The sequence below is a fragment of the Humulus lupulus genome, chromosome 4 (assembly GCF_963169125.1).
Source record: "Humulus lupulus chromosome 4, drHumLupu1.1, whole genome shotgun sequence".
Lineage (NCBI taxonomy): Eukaryota > Viridiplantae > Streptophyta > Magnoliopsida > Rosales > Cannabaceae > Humulus > Humulus lupulus.
Window position 1 is genome coordinate 17,995,578 of NC_084796.1, and position 16,159 is coordinate 18,011,736.

Sequence of the window (16,159 nt, forward strand, 5' to 3'; positions counted from 1 at the left end):
ATTTATAGTAATATAATTAATAAATATTTATTTTTAATTTATTTTAAAAGTATATTCTGTTAAATATTTAAAATATTCGGTTAAAGTTAACAAATAAAACCGTTATAATAAAAAAATTATGTTACCTTCACACTATTTATATCGAAGAGATAGAGATACCTATCATAATCCTTATGATGAGGAAAAAATTATATCGTATTTTTATTTACAATTTAACCTAGTATTTAGAAAATGCTTTAATAAATATGTTCGTTTTGTTATAAAATATTCAAATTCATAAACGGTTTAAAAGATTAAAAAAACTGAGTGTTTGTAAAAAAAAAAAAAAAAAGATTGGATTTGTGTAAAAATATGTAATATCGATCAATTGGACACCTCAACTCTCTGTGTTACACTAGCAAAATACTCTCTATGTGTTACACTAGCAAAATATTTATATATAAAATTATGTCACAATAACAAAGACAAGATTTTTAACGTGGTTCACCAAAAAAAAAAATGCGACCATTTTTATGTCTATGGGTATTTTTAATGTTTATAGAATAAGTACTACTAAAATTATAATATGCAGGATACAATATGAGCATAAGGATGATCTCTTCTTTAAAATATTTTTCTTAGAAATATGAGTACCTCATTTCTCTTTTATTGGCTCATTTTAACAAGGAAGATTTCATATGTTTCTGAACATTTCTTATGCGTGGCTGATTTTTAGATCAGCAATGATTTTTTTTTTTCCAATATTTGATTTTATGCTTTACATATAAATGATTTGATTTGGAAGATAAAAGGCTATTGAGATCAAGATTGAGATAATGTTAGTTTTGTCAACCAATTTGAAACAACATACTTTGTGTTGAGCACTAATTCATTATTGTGTTTGTCTACAAGAGTCTTGAAAGTCGTCGTCATACCCATTAATTCCATCATCATCTAGAAAATCAACTTAAATGTATAATTCTGTTATTGATCCCCACTTACTAAGATCAGTTGACACACATCTATATTCTTCTCAATGGTATCTTCTTAAACATACTCTTTCTCCTGAAGCTCAAAAGCATAATATGTTTGATTATTTACTCAAGCAGGTTGATGATCAGTTCCACCATTAGAAGAGAATTAAACTTATCGAAGTCCAGCACTTTCTACTCAGATTAATAATAGAAGAGAATTCAGAGGAGAGATGGTGCCAACATTATCTAATAAGTGATAAGAAAGATAGGAATTCAGATTTCAGGCTAAAAAAACTATGACATTAGATCAGTCAAATTGAGACTAAAGTACCCCTCTCCCATATATAATTGAAACTTTAGGAGACCAAAATAAATAGAAGAAGAGAGAACATAGCATATAAGGAACTTGGAAACTCAAAAAACATGTTCACAAACAAGCAAACCAATAAAAACAAACTCATTAGTCATAAAGAGTACACTATTGGGGGACAGTCACCTATCAACTGTGAGACAGCAAAGACCATTTAAAGTAGCCCAAGGTGCAAAGCTACATTAGTAGCACAACCAGCTGTCCAAAAAAGCAATAGCAACCAGTAAGTGTCATCAATTATAAACCAGTTATTAGTAACAGACTTGTAGCTCATTGCAGAATTTGCAGCCAACATCACAAACTTGAATTTATTACACTGTTTAAGTCGGAACCAAACCAAGTAGAGTAGGCGCAGCATGTAATTCTCAAGTTTCCAAAACCATAACTAAACTGGCCAGGCAGGTGAACAATGTCTTTACATTTGAAAAACAGTCCAACTCTTATACTGCTAATACATTACAACACAAAGGAGAGATGCACCATCCATGAACCACAGATCCATACGGATTTCTCTCTGTCGATCCAGAATTCTCAACCATTTAACTTAAAAGTACTCCCAACACACCAATTCTTTCACCCTTGTATTTAATACGAAGGATTGAAAGAGAAATGAAAACAAAGCTTTATTATCTGAGTGAAAAAAACTGTCTAATTACAAAGGAACCAGCTAAGGTATTTATAGAGAGGAGAAAGCAAGAAACAGAACGAGAAAAACAAACAGACTGAAACAGAACTGAAACAATAAGTAAAACAGAAAAACATACACAACAGAATGAGAAACAAAGCCTAAGGAAAATAAAGCCTAAGGGACTAAGTTGTAATAGCCCCCTCTCAAGATGGACTGTGGATATCATGCACAGTCATCTTGGATATATGAGAATGCAGTGTTGTAGAAGGGAGCGGCTTCGTGAAAGCATCTGCGAGCTGGTGCTTGCTACTGATAGGAATGAGGCGAATAGCGGAAGCTTTTATTTTGTCTCGTATGAAGTGACAATCTAACTCGATATGATTTGTACACTCATGGAAAGTTGGATTGTTTGCAATATGAACTGCTGAGACATTATCGCAATAGATGAAAGCAGGTGAAGTCTGAGGAATTTGGAAAGCATCAAGCAAATATTGTAGCCAAGTAATTTCACTTGCAGTGGCAGCCAACGCCTTATACTCAGCTTCTGCAGAACTTTTTGAAATCGTAGGTTGTTTCTTGGATCGCCAAGAGATTAAGCAATCTCCTAAAAAGACACAAAATCCTGTAGTAGACCGTCTTGTGATGGGGCAAGAAGCCCAATCAGAATCTGAAAAAGCTCTAAGGTTAAGGGAAGAAGAAGATGGGTAGAGAAGGCCTTGCCCCGGTTTGGACTTCAGATATTGGAGAAGATGATGCGTTGCTTGTAAATGGGGAGTGCGAGGAGCTGACATAAACTGACTAAGGTAGTGAACAGCGAAGGTGATGTCAGGTCTTGAGAGAGTGAGGTAAAGGAGGCGTCCAATAAGTCTTCTGAACTGGGAAGAATCATGTAAGGGTTGGCCAGAAGTGGAGTCAAGTTTTGCCCGTGGATCCATAGCTGTGGCAGCAGGTTTGCTGCCCAAATAGCCTGTATCTTGTAGTAGTTGAAGAGTGTACTGTCGTTGAGAAAGAAAAAGACCAGCAGAGGAGCGGGCTATCTCGAAACCAAGAAAGTACTTCAAGGGTCCCAAAGCTTTAAGCTTGAAATGGGTGTGAAGAGTTTGTTGTATTTGGTGTAATTGGTGTAAGTTTGGTTCAGTAATGATTATATCGTCAACGTAAACTAGGAGGGCAATGAAAGACGTCTCTTTGCCTTTTGTGAATAATGTGCAATCTGCCTTGCATTGGGTAAAACCATCATGCAGTAGAGCTTCTGTCAACTTAGTGTGCCACTGCCGTGAAGATTGCCGAAGACCGTAAAGGGATTTGGGAAGTTTGCAAACCGGTTGAGTACCTACATTCAAAAAAGTTGGAATCAATAAACCAGGGGGAATAGTCATGTATACTTCCTCATTTAAATCACCATTGAGGGAGGCATTATTGATGTCCAACTGAAGAGTATGCCAATGTTTTATGGCAGAGATAGCTAAGATTAGTTTAAGTGTAACTATTTTGGTAACAGGGGAGAAAGTGTCAAAAAAATCAAGGCCTTCTTGTTGAGCATATCCTTTCGCCACTAAACGAGCTTTGTAACGCTCTATAGTACCATTGCTATGGTATTTAATCTTGTAAATCCATCGACAACCAATGGCCTTTTTATTTGGAGGCAAGGTAGAAAAGGACCACGTGTTGTTGTTTTGCAAGGCTTGCAATTCTTGATCCATAGCATGTACCCAATTGGGATCAGTGGCAGCTTGCTTATAGGAGGTTGGCTCTGGATTTGTGGATACTGCAAGAACCATATTATGATGGTTAGAAGAAAGTTTGGAATAAGACAAAAAATGTTTAATAGGATAAGGAGTAGTATGTGTGAGTTGAGTTGCATTGTGCACTCATAATCCGTAAGATAGGCAGGTGGTTTTGATGTCCTAGCAGACTTGCGAGTGGGGGCATGTTCGTGGGACACATCAGGTAGAGAATGCGGTGAGGAAGAAGCATCATCAGGCTGAAAAGGAGACTCAAGGTGAGTATCATTTTGTAAAGTGGAGGTTGAGTCAGCACTAAGAGGACTTGCTGGTGTAAGATTAGAACCACGAAGAGGAGCATTTGTAGAGCTAGAGAAATGAGTGACATCAGGATCTGCAATAGGGGTGTTAGAAATCATAACAAAGGGTATAATGACATTAGGAAAAGGATCAGACAAAACAGTAGTGTTGTTCAATTTAGCAAAAGGGAAAATATTTTCGTGAAAAACAACATGCCTGGAGATAAGAAATTGATGAGTGTTAATGTCATAAAGTTTATATCCCTCTATGCCAGGGGGATAGCCGACAAAGATGCAAGTTCGAGCCCATGGTTCGAACTTAGTGCGATGTGAAGAAAGTGTAGAAGCAAAGGCAAGACAGCCAAAAGTGCGAAAGAAATTGTAATCAGGCAGTTTAGAGTATAATAGTTCAAAAGGAGAATGGTTGGTCAGATTTGGGGTAGGTGTTCTGTTGATTATATATGCAGCAGTAAGAACACAATCTGACCAAAAAGAAATTGGGGTATGTGCTTGAAAAAATAAAGCGCGAGCAACATTTAAGAGGTGTTGATGCTTGTGTTCTGCAATAGCATTTTGCTGAGGCGTTTCGACACATGAAAATTGATGCAAAATGCCTTTCTGAGCAAGAAAATCAGCAAAGCCAAGCTCAGGGGCATTGTCTGATCTTATACATTTTATAACAGTATGAAATTGTGTCTCAATCATGGAAATAAATGTAGGAAAAATATGAAGCACATCCGATTTGTGTTTAAGGAGATAGAGCCATGTAAAACGGGATTTATCATCAACTAAAGTGAGGACAAATCTATATCCGGAATGAGAAGGAATATGGTGAGGTCCCCATATATCACAATGCACAATATCAAATAATTGAGAAGCAAATGTATTGTTATTAGGAAAAGGTAACTTTCTCTGTTTTGCTTTGGGACAAATGTAACAAGTAGAGTTTTTGTGTAAAAGATGAGAATTACACTGCAAAACATTACTAAGTAAATCAAGACATTTAGAGGAAAGATGGCCTACTCGATTGTGCCATATTTCAGCACTAACAGAGTTTATGGTAGACTGTTGAAGGGTCATATCGTAAGTATACAGTCCTTGTCGGGTGTTACCCTTGCCAATCGTTTTCCTGGTTTGAATGTCCTGTAAAGTGAATTCATTGTGAGTAAAAATAACAGATATTTGTTGAGAGAAAGTCAAGGCACTTACGGATATGATGTTGTATCTAAAATGAGGCACATAAAGAACATCATTTAAAACAAGATTGATATGTAAATTTATATTACCACAGTGATGAACAAACAAATGAGAGTTGTTTGGGAGAATAAGTTTAATAGGAGGTATGGGACTGAGAGAAGTAAACATATTTATGTTAGAGCAAATGTGCCTAGTGGCACTAGAGTCTATTATCCAAGAATTGTCATTAGCATTTTGAAAATTATGAGAAGAAGACAAGATAATACCTGATGTATCTGTTGAAGTAGTAGTGTTAGAAGGTGTTATACCGGTTTGTGGAGTAGCAAGGAGATTAAGAAGTTGTTGATATTGAGTAGCATTGAGTTGAGGTAAGAAAGTAGTGCTGGTGTAACCGGTTTGAGCAGGAGCAGCAACATCATTGGTATTGAGTTGGTTTGTTGCAGCAGAATTGTGTTGAGGCCGAGGTTTGTTATAGCCCGGAGGGTAGCCGTGTTTCTTGTAGCATTTGTCAATGGTGTGTCCATGGATATTGCAATGAGTGCAAAAAGGTCGATTCTTGCGAGGAGTATATGACCAAGGAGCATTAGAATCTTGTTTCTAATTGTTAGCCCAAGAGTTGGAAAAAGCAAATGCCATAGGAGGGTTTGTAACAGGTTCCGTAGGAGAGGGAATGTGCACTTTGCCATAGGAGGGTTTGTAACAGGTTCCATAGGAGAGGGAATGTGCACTTGGCCACGTTGGTTTTCTTCTTGGGAGACAAGATTAAAAACCCTACTTAAAGATGGTAAGGGGTCCATGACCAGAATGTTGCCCCGAACGTGTGAGTAGGAGTCTTGAAGACCCATCAAGAAGGACATTATATACTCCATGTTGTAATGATCTTGATGAGCTTTGACTCCCCCACATGTACAGCTATTACAGGTACAAGATGGCCTGTAAGTGGATAACTCTTCCCAAAGAGTTTTGAGTTTAGTATAGTATATACTAACAGATTGTAAATCTTGTTTTAGGTTGATCAGTTCTTTCCTCAAATTGAAAATATGAGGACCATTTCGTTGCTGGAATCTGACCTTTAAGTCATTCCAGATTTCAGCTGCACTTTCATCATACAAAATACTAGCAGAGATATCTTTAGAGATCGAATTCAAAATCCAAGAAATAACCATATTGTTATTTCTAAGCCAGGCATTATATAATAGTGAATCAGAAGAAGAGGGTTTAGATATGGACCCGTCTAGAAAGCCAAGTTTGTTCTTGACTGAAATCGACAGCATCATGGCTCTACTCCAGGCGGTATAATTGTCCTGACCTGTGAGAAGCTTAGAAACGAGCACATTGCCTGGGTTATCGGCATGGTGAAGGTAGTACGGGTCGGAAGGATCGTCAATGGAGTATTTTGCTGTATATGAGTTCTGGATGGCAGGAGGGTTATCGTCTCCAGTAACACCAGTTGGAGTTGTAGTCGACGGAGATGAATCGTGGCCACCGGTCTTGGAAGAATCAGACATCGCAAGAAAAGAAAACGAAACAAGGAGGAGGAAGGAGAACCAAGGGAAAAACGAAAGAACAAGCTCGTCGACAAACGCCGGAGCCGAGAGGATGAACGCTGCTACGACGGAGGAGGGGGAAGCACGAAGAGCAGGATTGAACTAAGTTAGAGAGCACCAAGGGTCCCTCTCTGATACCATAATACGAAGGATTGAAAGAGAAATGAAAACAAAGCTTTATTATCTGAGTGAAAAAAACTGTCTAATTACAAAGGAACCAGCTAAGGTATTTATAGAGAGGAGAAAGCAAGAAACAGAACGAGAAAAACAAACAGACTGAAACAGAACTGAAACAATAAGTAAAACAGAAAAACATACACAACAGAATGTGAAACAAAGCCTGAGGAAAATAAAGCCTAAGGGACTAAGTTGTAATAGTATTCAAGCCTCTTATTCGGGGCATCATACTTGTACCAATAATCAGAATCAATGCAAGAAATTAAAAGATTCCCATTGCTCAAAAAATCTTTTGGAATGCTGCTAGAATGTGGACCAAACTCAAATGGAATAAATCTGCAAAAATCAACTGACATATATTTGAACCAAGAATTCGAGTCACCATAACCCAAGTAACTGATTTTTGGTATAAATATATTTGAACAAAGAATCCGAATCTATACATTTTAAAAGCATCCCAACTATTATACTGCTAATACATTACCACACAAAGGAGAAATGCACCATCCATGAATCACATATCCATATGGGTTTTTCTCAACCCTCTAACTTAAAAGTACTCTCAACATATGTAGTGAGGCCCAACACATCAAATCTTTCACCCATATGTTCAAGCCTATTATTCTTGGTATCATACCAATACCAATAATAAGTTTTAGTACAGCAAATTACAAGATTTCCATTACTCAAAAAATCTTTTGGAATGCAGCTAGAATATTGACCAAACGTATTTGGAAGAAGACTGAGTAAATTGATTGACAAATATTTGAACCAAGAATCAGTGTCACCATACTTCTTCATAACCCAAATGTCAACTACTTGGACTTCATTCAAAGTGAAAAAAGAGAGGCACCCAGAAAAGTTAGCTAACTTCCTGACATCAGGTCCTCTTACAATTTGAGGTGACTTTATAAGCGTAAATTTCTCCATACTTGTATCAAAAGCAACTATCCCTAAAGATGATTGGTGATAATCAGTTGTATTTCCAAAGCAAATCATCCAATGAATGCACTCATTAACAACAATGGAGCAACCCAAAGATGTATGAATGGTTATATTAAAAGTAGAAGATTCAAATTCTGAAAATATGTTAGGCATTGCCATTGTTTTCCATGAATTGCTTCTCAAACTATAAATCCCAATTTGGTTACCCTCTTTAAACATATTACGAGAGTTAACAACACCATTCTCATCAAGAGATGAGACCTTTACCACTTTGATATCACTGGTCAAGGGATCATAGCCGAGCCCAAGTTCAGAATGATTACGTCCCAATTGAGGAAAAGGGGCCAATTCTTTAGACTCATTAATAGTGGGGTTCCATAAATAAACCACTTTATCCCTTAAGTCATAAAGGCATATGACACCATTATCGCTGCCCATAAACAATAACAACGGTGGTTGATTCATCTCACAAAAGGGAAATTTCTGTTTAGAAATCTCAACAAAACTTTCCCCATTACAAATGGATAAATGGTGATTGAACCTTCTAACCTTTTTCTGGAGGAAAACTACACAAGGTACTTGACGCTGGAGGTGGAGATTGGTGAAATACGGAGCCCGTAGCAGAGAGAGCCAAGATTTAGAGACGCACTCGCACCGTTTAAGAGATTTGGCATCGAGTCTTGAAAGAATGTCCTCAAGAAATTCGCAAGGGATATTATTGTAGAGCACTCCTTTTTCTGGATTAGCCATTGGAAACTGAGATATTGAAAGAGATTTAGCGAAGAGAGCGAAGGAGATTAGTTAGTTAAACAGCACAGCATGGGTCGTTGACTTTCTTTGTTGTGACTCCTCTCCCTTTTTTAACAATGTTTAACAATTATAATTAATCTTCATAAATAAAATAAATAAAAAATTACACGTGACTTAATGACAAAAGGGAAATTTTAGGTCCAATGCATCATAACATACTAATTTTTTTTAATATGCCAACTTAAACAACCTTCCCATTAATGTGCCCTCAATCATGATTTGGACAAAAATACTCATTTCATAAACACTCCTATTAATGTGCACTCATGATTAATTTTTGTGTTGTATATCAAAAATTTAAGGCTTTAAATATGTTAAACGTGTAGATCTCGCAAAAAATACTAAGATTAAAAAAATCAACTAAAATGGACATTTAAGCAAAAAGTTATGGCTCACCAAAATTTTCGTCAAATCTCAACACACACCATCGATATAGTATCGATGTACCATCGATTTTGCATCATTTTGGCCAAAAATCAAGTTTTCATGATAACATCGCAAGAGCATCGAAACAACATCGTGTTGGCAACAAAAAAAAAACCAAATTTTCAAGATTGCATCGAATTTACATAGTTTTGGCCAAAAAAATCAAATTTTGTGGATGTGTCGCAATTGCATCAAAGGAGCATCAAAATAACATCGTTTTTGTACAAAAATAATAATAATGAAAATGATGCTATTTCGATGCTTTCTCGATGCAATTGCGATGCATCCATAAAATTTGAGGCCAAAACTGTGCAAATTCGATGGAAAATCGATGCAATCTTCAAAACTTGGTTTTTTTTTTTTCCAAAACAATGTTTTTTCGATGCAAAATCGATGCTTTTTTTATGCTCATGCGATGCAATAATGAAAACTTGATTTTTGGCCAAACTAATGCAAAATCGATAGTACATCGATGTTATATCGATGCTCTGCGCTAAAATTTGACAGAAATTTTGGTGAGCCATAACTTTTGCTTGAATGTCCGTTTTAGTTTTTTTTTTTTTAATCTTAGTATTTTTTTTGATATCTATACATTTAACATATTTAAAGCCTTACATTTTTTATGTAGAACACAAAAATTAATCATGGGTGCACATTAATGTGAGAGAGAGTGGGGAGTTTAATGAAAAAGGTATTATAGTAAAAAATATACAAAATGACATATATTTGGGATGTCTATTAAATTTGTTATATAGATGAAATAGAGTATATTATTAAGCATATAATCTGAAATTTCCCTTACAAAAATGTGGTGGCTTATTTAATTTAGTTTTTACCGCTTTTTATATACCGCTTTTAAAAAAAGAGTTTATACATTTTTGGGCCATGTGTTTTATCTCATTACATGTGTTGGACCATGTGTTTTAAAAATTTTATTTTTGGATACTATATTTTGTAAAATAGTTCAAATAGACCCTTAAACTCAATTTTGATAAAGAAAAAATTGAATATTACAACACAGTTTTTAAGCAGAATGATTTTATTTTTGTTCTGAATTGTTAGTTTTGCGAATTATTTATAATTTCAGTTGAGAAAACTTTTATCAAAACCGGGTTTAGGGTTCTATTTGAACTATTTTACAAAACATAGGGTCCAAAAAATAATTTGTCAAAACATAGGTCCAAACAGGTAATGAGACAAAACACAAGGTTTAAAAAGGTATAAACCATTTATTAAATAATATAAGCTTTTAAAAGAAAAAAAGAACGCTACTACTTTGTCTTATGTCAAATCTCTCCCACTCTCTACCGTTTTTCACGTTTTTTTTTACTTTTCATTATTTCTTACTCTTCTCATTAACTTCAAAAAAAAAAATCCCGACTACACCGCTAGTCGGTTGGGCTCAAGAGTGGTACCATCACGACCTATTATTCAAGATGATCATTTTAGAAAGCATAAGTTTTTTCGTCGTCGCTGGAGAAGATGACCAGAATAAAAACCAACATTTTAGATTCTTTTCTATATTTTGTTAACAAAAAAGTAACTAAACTTTGAACTTAAAGAAAATTTAATACACCAAAATTTGTATTTTTATTTTACATTTAAAAGATACCGTATGGTATTCTAAACAACTTTAAAGTTATTTTAGAAATATTTCAAGTAACTCTTTTAAAATAAATTCTTTAGGATATTGTTTGGTAATTTTTAAATAGAGCATAAGAAGATTCTTTTTGGTAACTCCCTAAGTTTGTTGGTTGCTTTAAATTTGTGGCATACCAAAAAAATTAGTCATATATCAAAATGTAACCAATTGGTATCTTAAATAATTTCTAAAGCAATGAAAATGTAGCTTTTAAAAGTAACTATGCAATATACTAAATAATATCATTTTCTAACAAGTTATTCATGGTAACTTGGAATTATAGGAGTAATTTCTTATACTATATGATAACTCATTAGTTTCTAAAATAGACTTAGAGGTAACATAAAAATATCTTAAATAATAAGACATGTAAATTACATGGGTGACTAAAAAAATCTATTAAAAGTTACCGTGTAGTATACTAAATTAATTTTCATTAATAAACTATATAGTAACTTATTATACTATATGGCAACACATTAGTTTCTGAAATAAGCTTGAAGGTTACCAAAATGTATCTAAAATAATAAGATACTATAATATAACCTAAAAATAATTAATTGTTAGGTACTAATCTATGGACACTGCACTGCCTTCTTCATCTGTTACATTATTAGCAATGTGGTGGAACAATGTGGTGGAAGTCCTTTTGGGGAATCAAAATACCACGTAAAATTCTACATTTTGCTTGGAGAGGCTACCATGAAATTTTGCCCACTCTTAAGTTTAAATCGACGCAATATCTCTACACACAGTGTTTGTCCACTATGTGGTTTTAGAGAGGATTCTAATGCACATGTTGTCTTTCGGTGTCCTTCCTCTAAAGAAATATGGGATCGGTGGGATTATCCTTTCATGTCACGTAGGAAAGAAGATATTTCCTTTAAGGAGATTCTACTCTATGCCTCTAAAATTTTGGAAAAAGAAAACTTTCAAAAAATGTTCATCATAACTTGGGCAATTTGGTTCGAGAGGAATAAAAGAACTCATGGACACCCAGCAAGACAAGGACACCAAGTGTTTGAATGGATAACCCGATACTGGGAATCGATAAGAAGTACACAGAGAACGACGGAGCAACCCATACAAAGTGCAAAATCTACAAATCAAAGAAGAGAAGATTCGGGGAATCAATCCATTATCTTATCCGTAGATGTTGCATTATCTAACCAGACAGAAACAATAGGATTTGGAGCAATCATCCTTTCCTCAGAGAAGGAAGTTATTGTAGCTTTATCTAAGCCCTTAAAAGGTAAGTGTCGTTGTTCTTTAAGTTAAAACTTACTACAAAAACTCAAAATTAATTGATAATAGGCATTCCTATAAGTGAGCAAAAAAGATAAATGGTTATATCGACCTTTGGAAACTTAACCAAAGGGATTCATCCCTTTGGTTAAGGTTATTTTATTGCTTTAGAGGGAGGTTTTGTTTATAGTTTTTCAATTCCTATGAAATACCTTTGTTTTGTTCTTGCCTAAACTCTCTTATGAATTATATTGCAGGAATGTTGTCAGCCTTTAAAGCAGAAGCTATAGCACTGTTGGTCGCACTCAATTGGGCTCAAAGGCTTGGACTTCAGCTGGATGTTATCTTTTATGGCTCCGTTTCTCTTGTTTTGGATTTAAATAATAACATAGCATATCAAAATGAACTGGGGATTATTTTTTTAGATATTAAAACTTTATTGTCTACTTTTTCGGGGGCATCTCTATCATATGTTGGCCGTAAGTTTAATAATCTGGCCCATGGTTTGGCGAAGCATGCCCTTAGGCTAGACGATGAGTTTTGCTGGTTGGAGGAAATCCTCCCTCCAATTTGTACTCTTTTTCCGTTACATTCTGAATAGTAATAAACTATATTCCAAAAAAAAAAAAAAACAATCATACAAAGAGAAAAATGCTAGGTTTGGCTTTTCAAATAAAAAGGCAGCAATTCAAATAGAATGAAATTGTTACAAATAATTCAAGATATATATTTACAAGATTTCCTATTATGACCTTTACCATCGCATCTACTACCTTTACGTTCCACCACCAATTGTTCGCCTAGTGACGGTAGACATTTTCTCTTCGACTTTCCCAAATTTTTCTTCATTGGATGACAATTGAATTTTTCTCCATAGGTACCCCAACTTGAGTCTCACCATCATTGAAAATCTAATTTCTACCTTCTAGTTCCCAAGCACCGTTGTATGAAACAAATGCATGGACTGTTAAACCTGGGATGAATAATATTTATAAATAATTCGAAACAATGTTTAAGCATCAAGCCATATCGAAAAAAATTAAGGGACTTTGATTTTTTCTTATTTCCATCGAGGTGCCTCAAGGTCTGGTGAGACTTAGTGAGGTCTGGTGAGGTGTGTTCACGTTAAATGTTATCAAGGTCTGGTGAGGCTTGGTGAGGTTAGGTGAGATGTGCTCATGTTAAATGTTATCGAGTAATGGTGAAGGTTGGTGAGGTTTGGAGAGGTGACTTCATGATAAATGTTGTCGAGATTAGGTGAAGTATGACGAGGAGGCTTTATGTGAAATTTTATCAAGGTAAGGTGTGGCTTGGTGAGGTCTGGTGAGGTGTGTTCATGTTGAAAATTATCGACGGCTGGTGAGACTTGGTGAGGCCTGGTAAGGTGCATCGATTTTTTTAGAAAAACCAAAAAAAAAATGCAGAAAATTTCAGATCCACTCAAGTTCAGCAAAAAAAAACAAAGACAAATATAACAGTCTAGATGTTAAAATATAGTAATAAATGCTAAAAAACAACACCCATCACAATATAAACACCAAATTTATTTACCCATTGATTTTGGAGAGATTTGAGGAGAAACTTTGAACTTCTTGGTGGAGAAGAAGGTTGGCGTGGTGTTGTGTTACCCATTGTTTTACAAAAGAGTCACTTGGTATAATAGTTTTATTTATTTTTAATAATTCTTTACAAAATTGTACGAAACACTTGATACTTTGTCAAAAATTTATAACACACCCATAAAAAAATTTACAATACCCTATCTAGAGATTATTTTGCAAACAATCATCAAAGAAATACCATTTTGCAAAATTACAATGAAGCATGTTCTAGTTTTACCAATTGTTCTTTGTTTTATATATATATATATATATATATATATATTTTTTAATTGAATAGAATTGTGACAGTCAGTATCTCGTGATCCGTAGAGGGAAAAACCGAGTAAAGCTGTGCAATCCCACATCGCCTGGGAAAGGTCAAGTGTGATGATTCTAAGACTGTGTAGGTATGGGACTACACAGTTGAAGATGGCTTCAATTGATTGATGGGTACTACCTATGACAACAAGATGCATCTTCTTTTTGGTAGCCCATCACTTGAGAACTCCAAAGTTAAGTGTGCTTGACCTGGAGCAATCTGATGATGGGTGACCTCCTGGGAAGTTTTTCTAGGAAGCGTGCGGGTGAGAACAAAGCATGCTGGAAAGACTCGTGTTGATTTGTAGGGCCAGTCATCATTCCAGGAAGCAGCCATAGTGACGTGGGGCATTACAAAAGGTATCAGAGCCTTGACCCAGCCGGAAGTGTGGCTGACGGGGATGTCGGACCCCCAAGGGTGGGTGATTGTGACAGTCAGTATCTCGTGATCCATAGAGGGAAAGACGGGGTAAAGCTGTGCAATCCCACATCGCCTGGGAAAGGTCAAGTGTGATGATTCTAAGACTGTGGTATGGGACTACACAGTTGAAGATGGCTTAAATGGATTGATGGGTACTACCTATGCCAACAAGATGCATCTTTTTTTCGGTAGTCCATCACTTGAGAACTCCAAAGTTAAGCATGCTTAACCTAGAGTAATCTAATGATGAGTGACCTCCTAGGAAGTTTTTCTAGGAAGCGTGCGAGTGAGGACAAAGCACGCTGGAAAGACTCGTGTTGGTTTGTAGGGCTAGTCGTCATTCCAGGAAGTAGTCATAGTGACGTGGGGCGTTACAAGAATGTTATCATTTCAAAATAAAATTTGACCAAATATTGCTAAATTATATATATTGTCTATTTTAAAAAAGATAATTTTATTTAAATGATACATGCATAGGGTAAAATTTATAATCATTGAGATGATCGTTCATGAGCACTAACATCCTGTAGAACAAAAAAAAATGACCATAAAAGCTCTGAGACAACGGGATGGTACTGGTCGAAAGGATTCTGATGGTCAAATTCATTGTAAAAAATAGCAAATAACAAAGTAAATACCATCCATCTCTATCAATGAGTGATGTCAAGAAGCTAGTTTATGCAGCTAGAATGTGAGTATTCATTGAATTGGGATTAGAGAGAGAAAGAGAGTAACATTATCCATTGAGAGAGTGAGTGATTGGATGCTCTACAAAGTGGCCTAAGGCAGGGTATTTATAGGCCTTGTAGTGCCATTACCTAGCCTCTGGCGAAGAGGTTAGTGCAGTGGTCTTCCTTTTATTCTGAAAGAAGACTGCTTCTCGTGTTAGTTGAATAATGCTCCAATTATCAACTCGTGAGGCTTGATTCACATGTTGTTGGGTCAGCCTACTAGCCATATAATCCTGGTCATTGATTGGGTGGTATGGTGGGCTTAAGTAAGGTTTTGGACTTGGTCAAGACCTTTGTTGCTTAGAAAATAGGCTATGATCATTGTTACCTCTCATACAAGTAGGCTTATGTGATAGACTAAATGACTTTCACAAGTAAGCCTGTAACGACCCAAAATTACTAATAAGGCTTAAGGGCCTTGATTAGTGTGCCGGGAGGGCATAATTGGAGGTTATGTGAATTAATGGTGAGGAAGCATGTTTATGAGTATTGGATAAGCATGCGGGCCCTGCTCGGCTGGTAAAGGCATAATTGTAATTTTGGCCCGTTAGGGCATAAATGTGATTATTTGTGATAAACTGTTGAGACCACATTATTATGTGGAAATATGTGTTTGCAGCTTTCGGCACGAGGAGATCCTAGGGAGAAAGTAGCGGGAAAGTCACAACAGGACCCGATACTTGACTTGGGACAAGTCAAGGGGTACTTCGGGTGTTAGGTGGTTATTTGGGTTATTGGGTTATGGAAATAAATATTTGGAGGTATATTTGAGGTTAGGAAGCTTAGGTGGGAATACTAGGGAATTTTACCATTTTGCCCTCGGGGACGTTTCCGGTACCCCAAGCCTCGGGATTTACTTAATGGCTTAAGGATAGAAAGAAAAAACTTAGAAAGTGGTGGAAACATCAAGAACCGACCCTTTCCTCTCCCTTTTCTCCTCTCTCAAGGAAAACTACTGAAGACTAAGGGAATTAAGTTGAAACACAGGGAATTGAAGGGAAGATTTGGAGGATTAACTCAGTGGAAGCTGTAATGCCCCGAAATCCCTAATGCGGTTTAATGGCTGGATTAGTAGGACGGGAGGGCCACAACTGTTTAGTTATGCCATTAAATGGTTATATGCAT

The 16,159-nt window shown here is 35.9% G+C and overlaps 1 protein-coding gene across 2 annotated transcripts; it reads right to left on the minus strand.

Moving 5' to 3' along the window:
• Positions 1 to 1,323: 1,323 nt before the first annotated feature.
• On the minus strand, positions 1,324 to 8,671 carry LOC133830089 (putative F-box protein At1g33020). 2 transcript variants are annotated; one of them, XM_062260000.1, is made up of 3 exons: positions 8,390 to 8,671; positions 4,998 to 5,117; positions 1,324 to 1,521 (listed from the first exon to the last, which is right to left on the minus strand). In XM_062260000.1, exons 1-3 carry the CDS (start codon positions 8,588 to 8,590, stop codon positions 1,501 to 1,503), a joined length of 342 nt encoding a protein of 113 aa, XP_062115984.1. In that variant the 5' UTR covers positions 8,591 to 8,671; the 3' UTR covers positions 1,324 to 1,500. The 2 variants fall into 2 exon arrangements, with proteins under 2 accessions (XP_062115984.1, XP_062115983.1); XM_062259999.1 differs by lacking the exons at positions 1,324 to 1,521; positions 8,390 to 8,671 and adding an exon at positions 5,438 to 7,417 and having other exon boundaries at positions 4,999 to 5,117.
• Between the last annotated feature and the right edge of the window lie 7,488 nt (positions 8,672 to 16,159).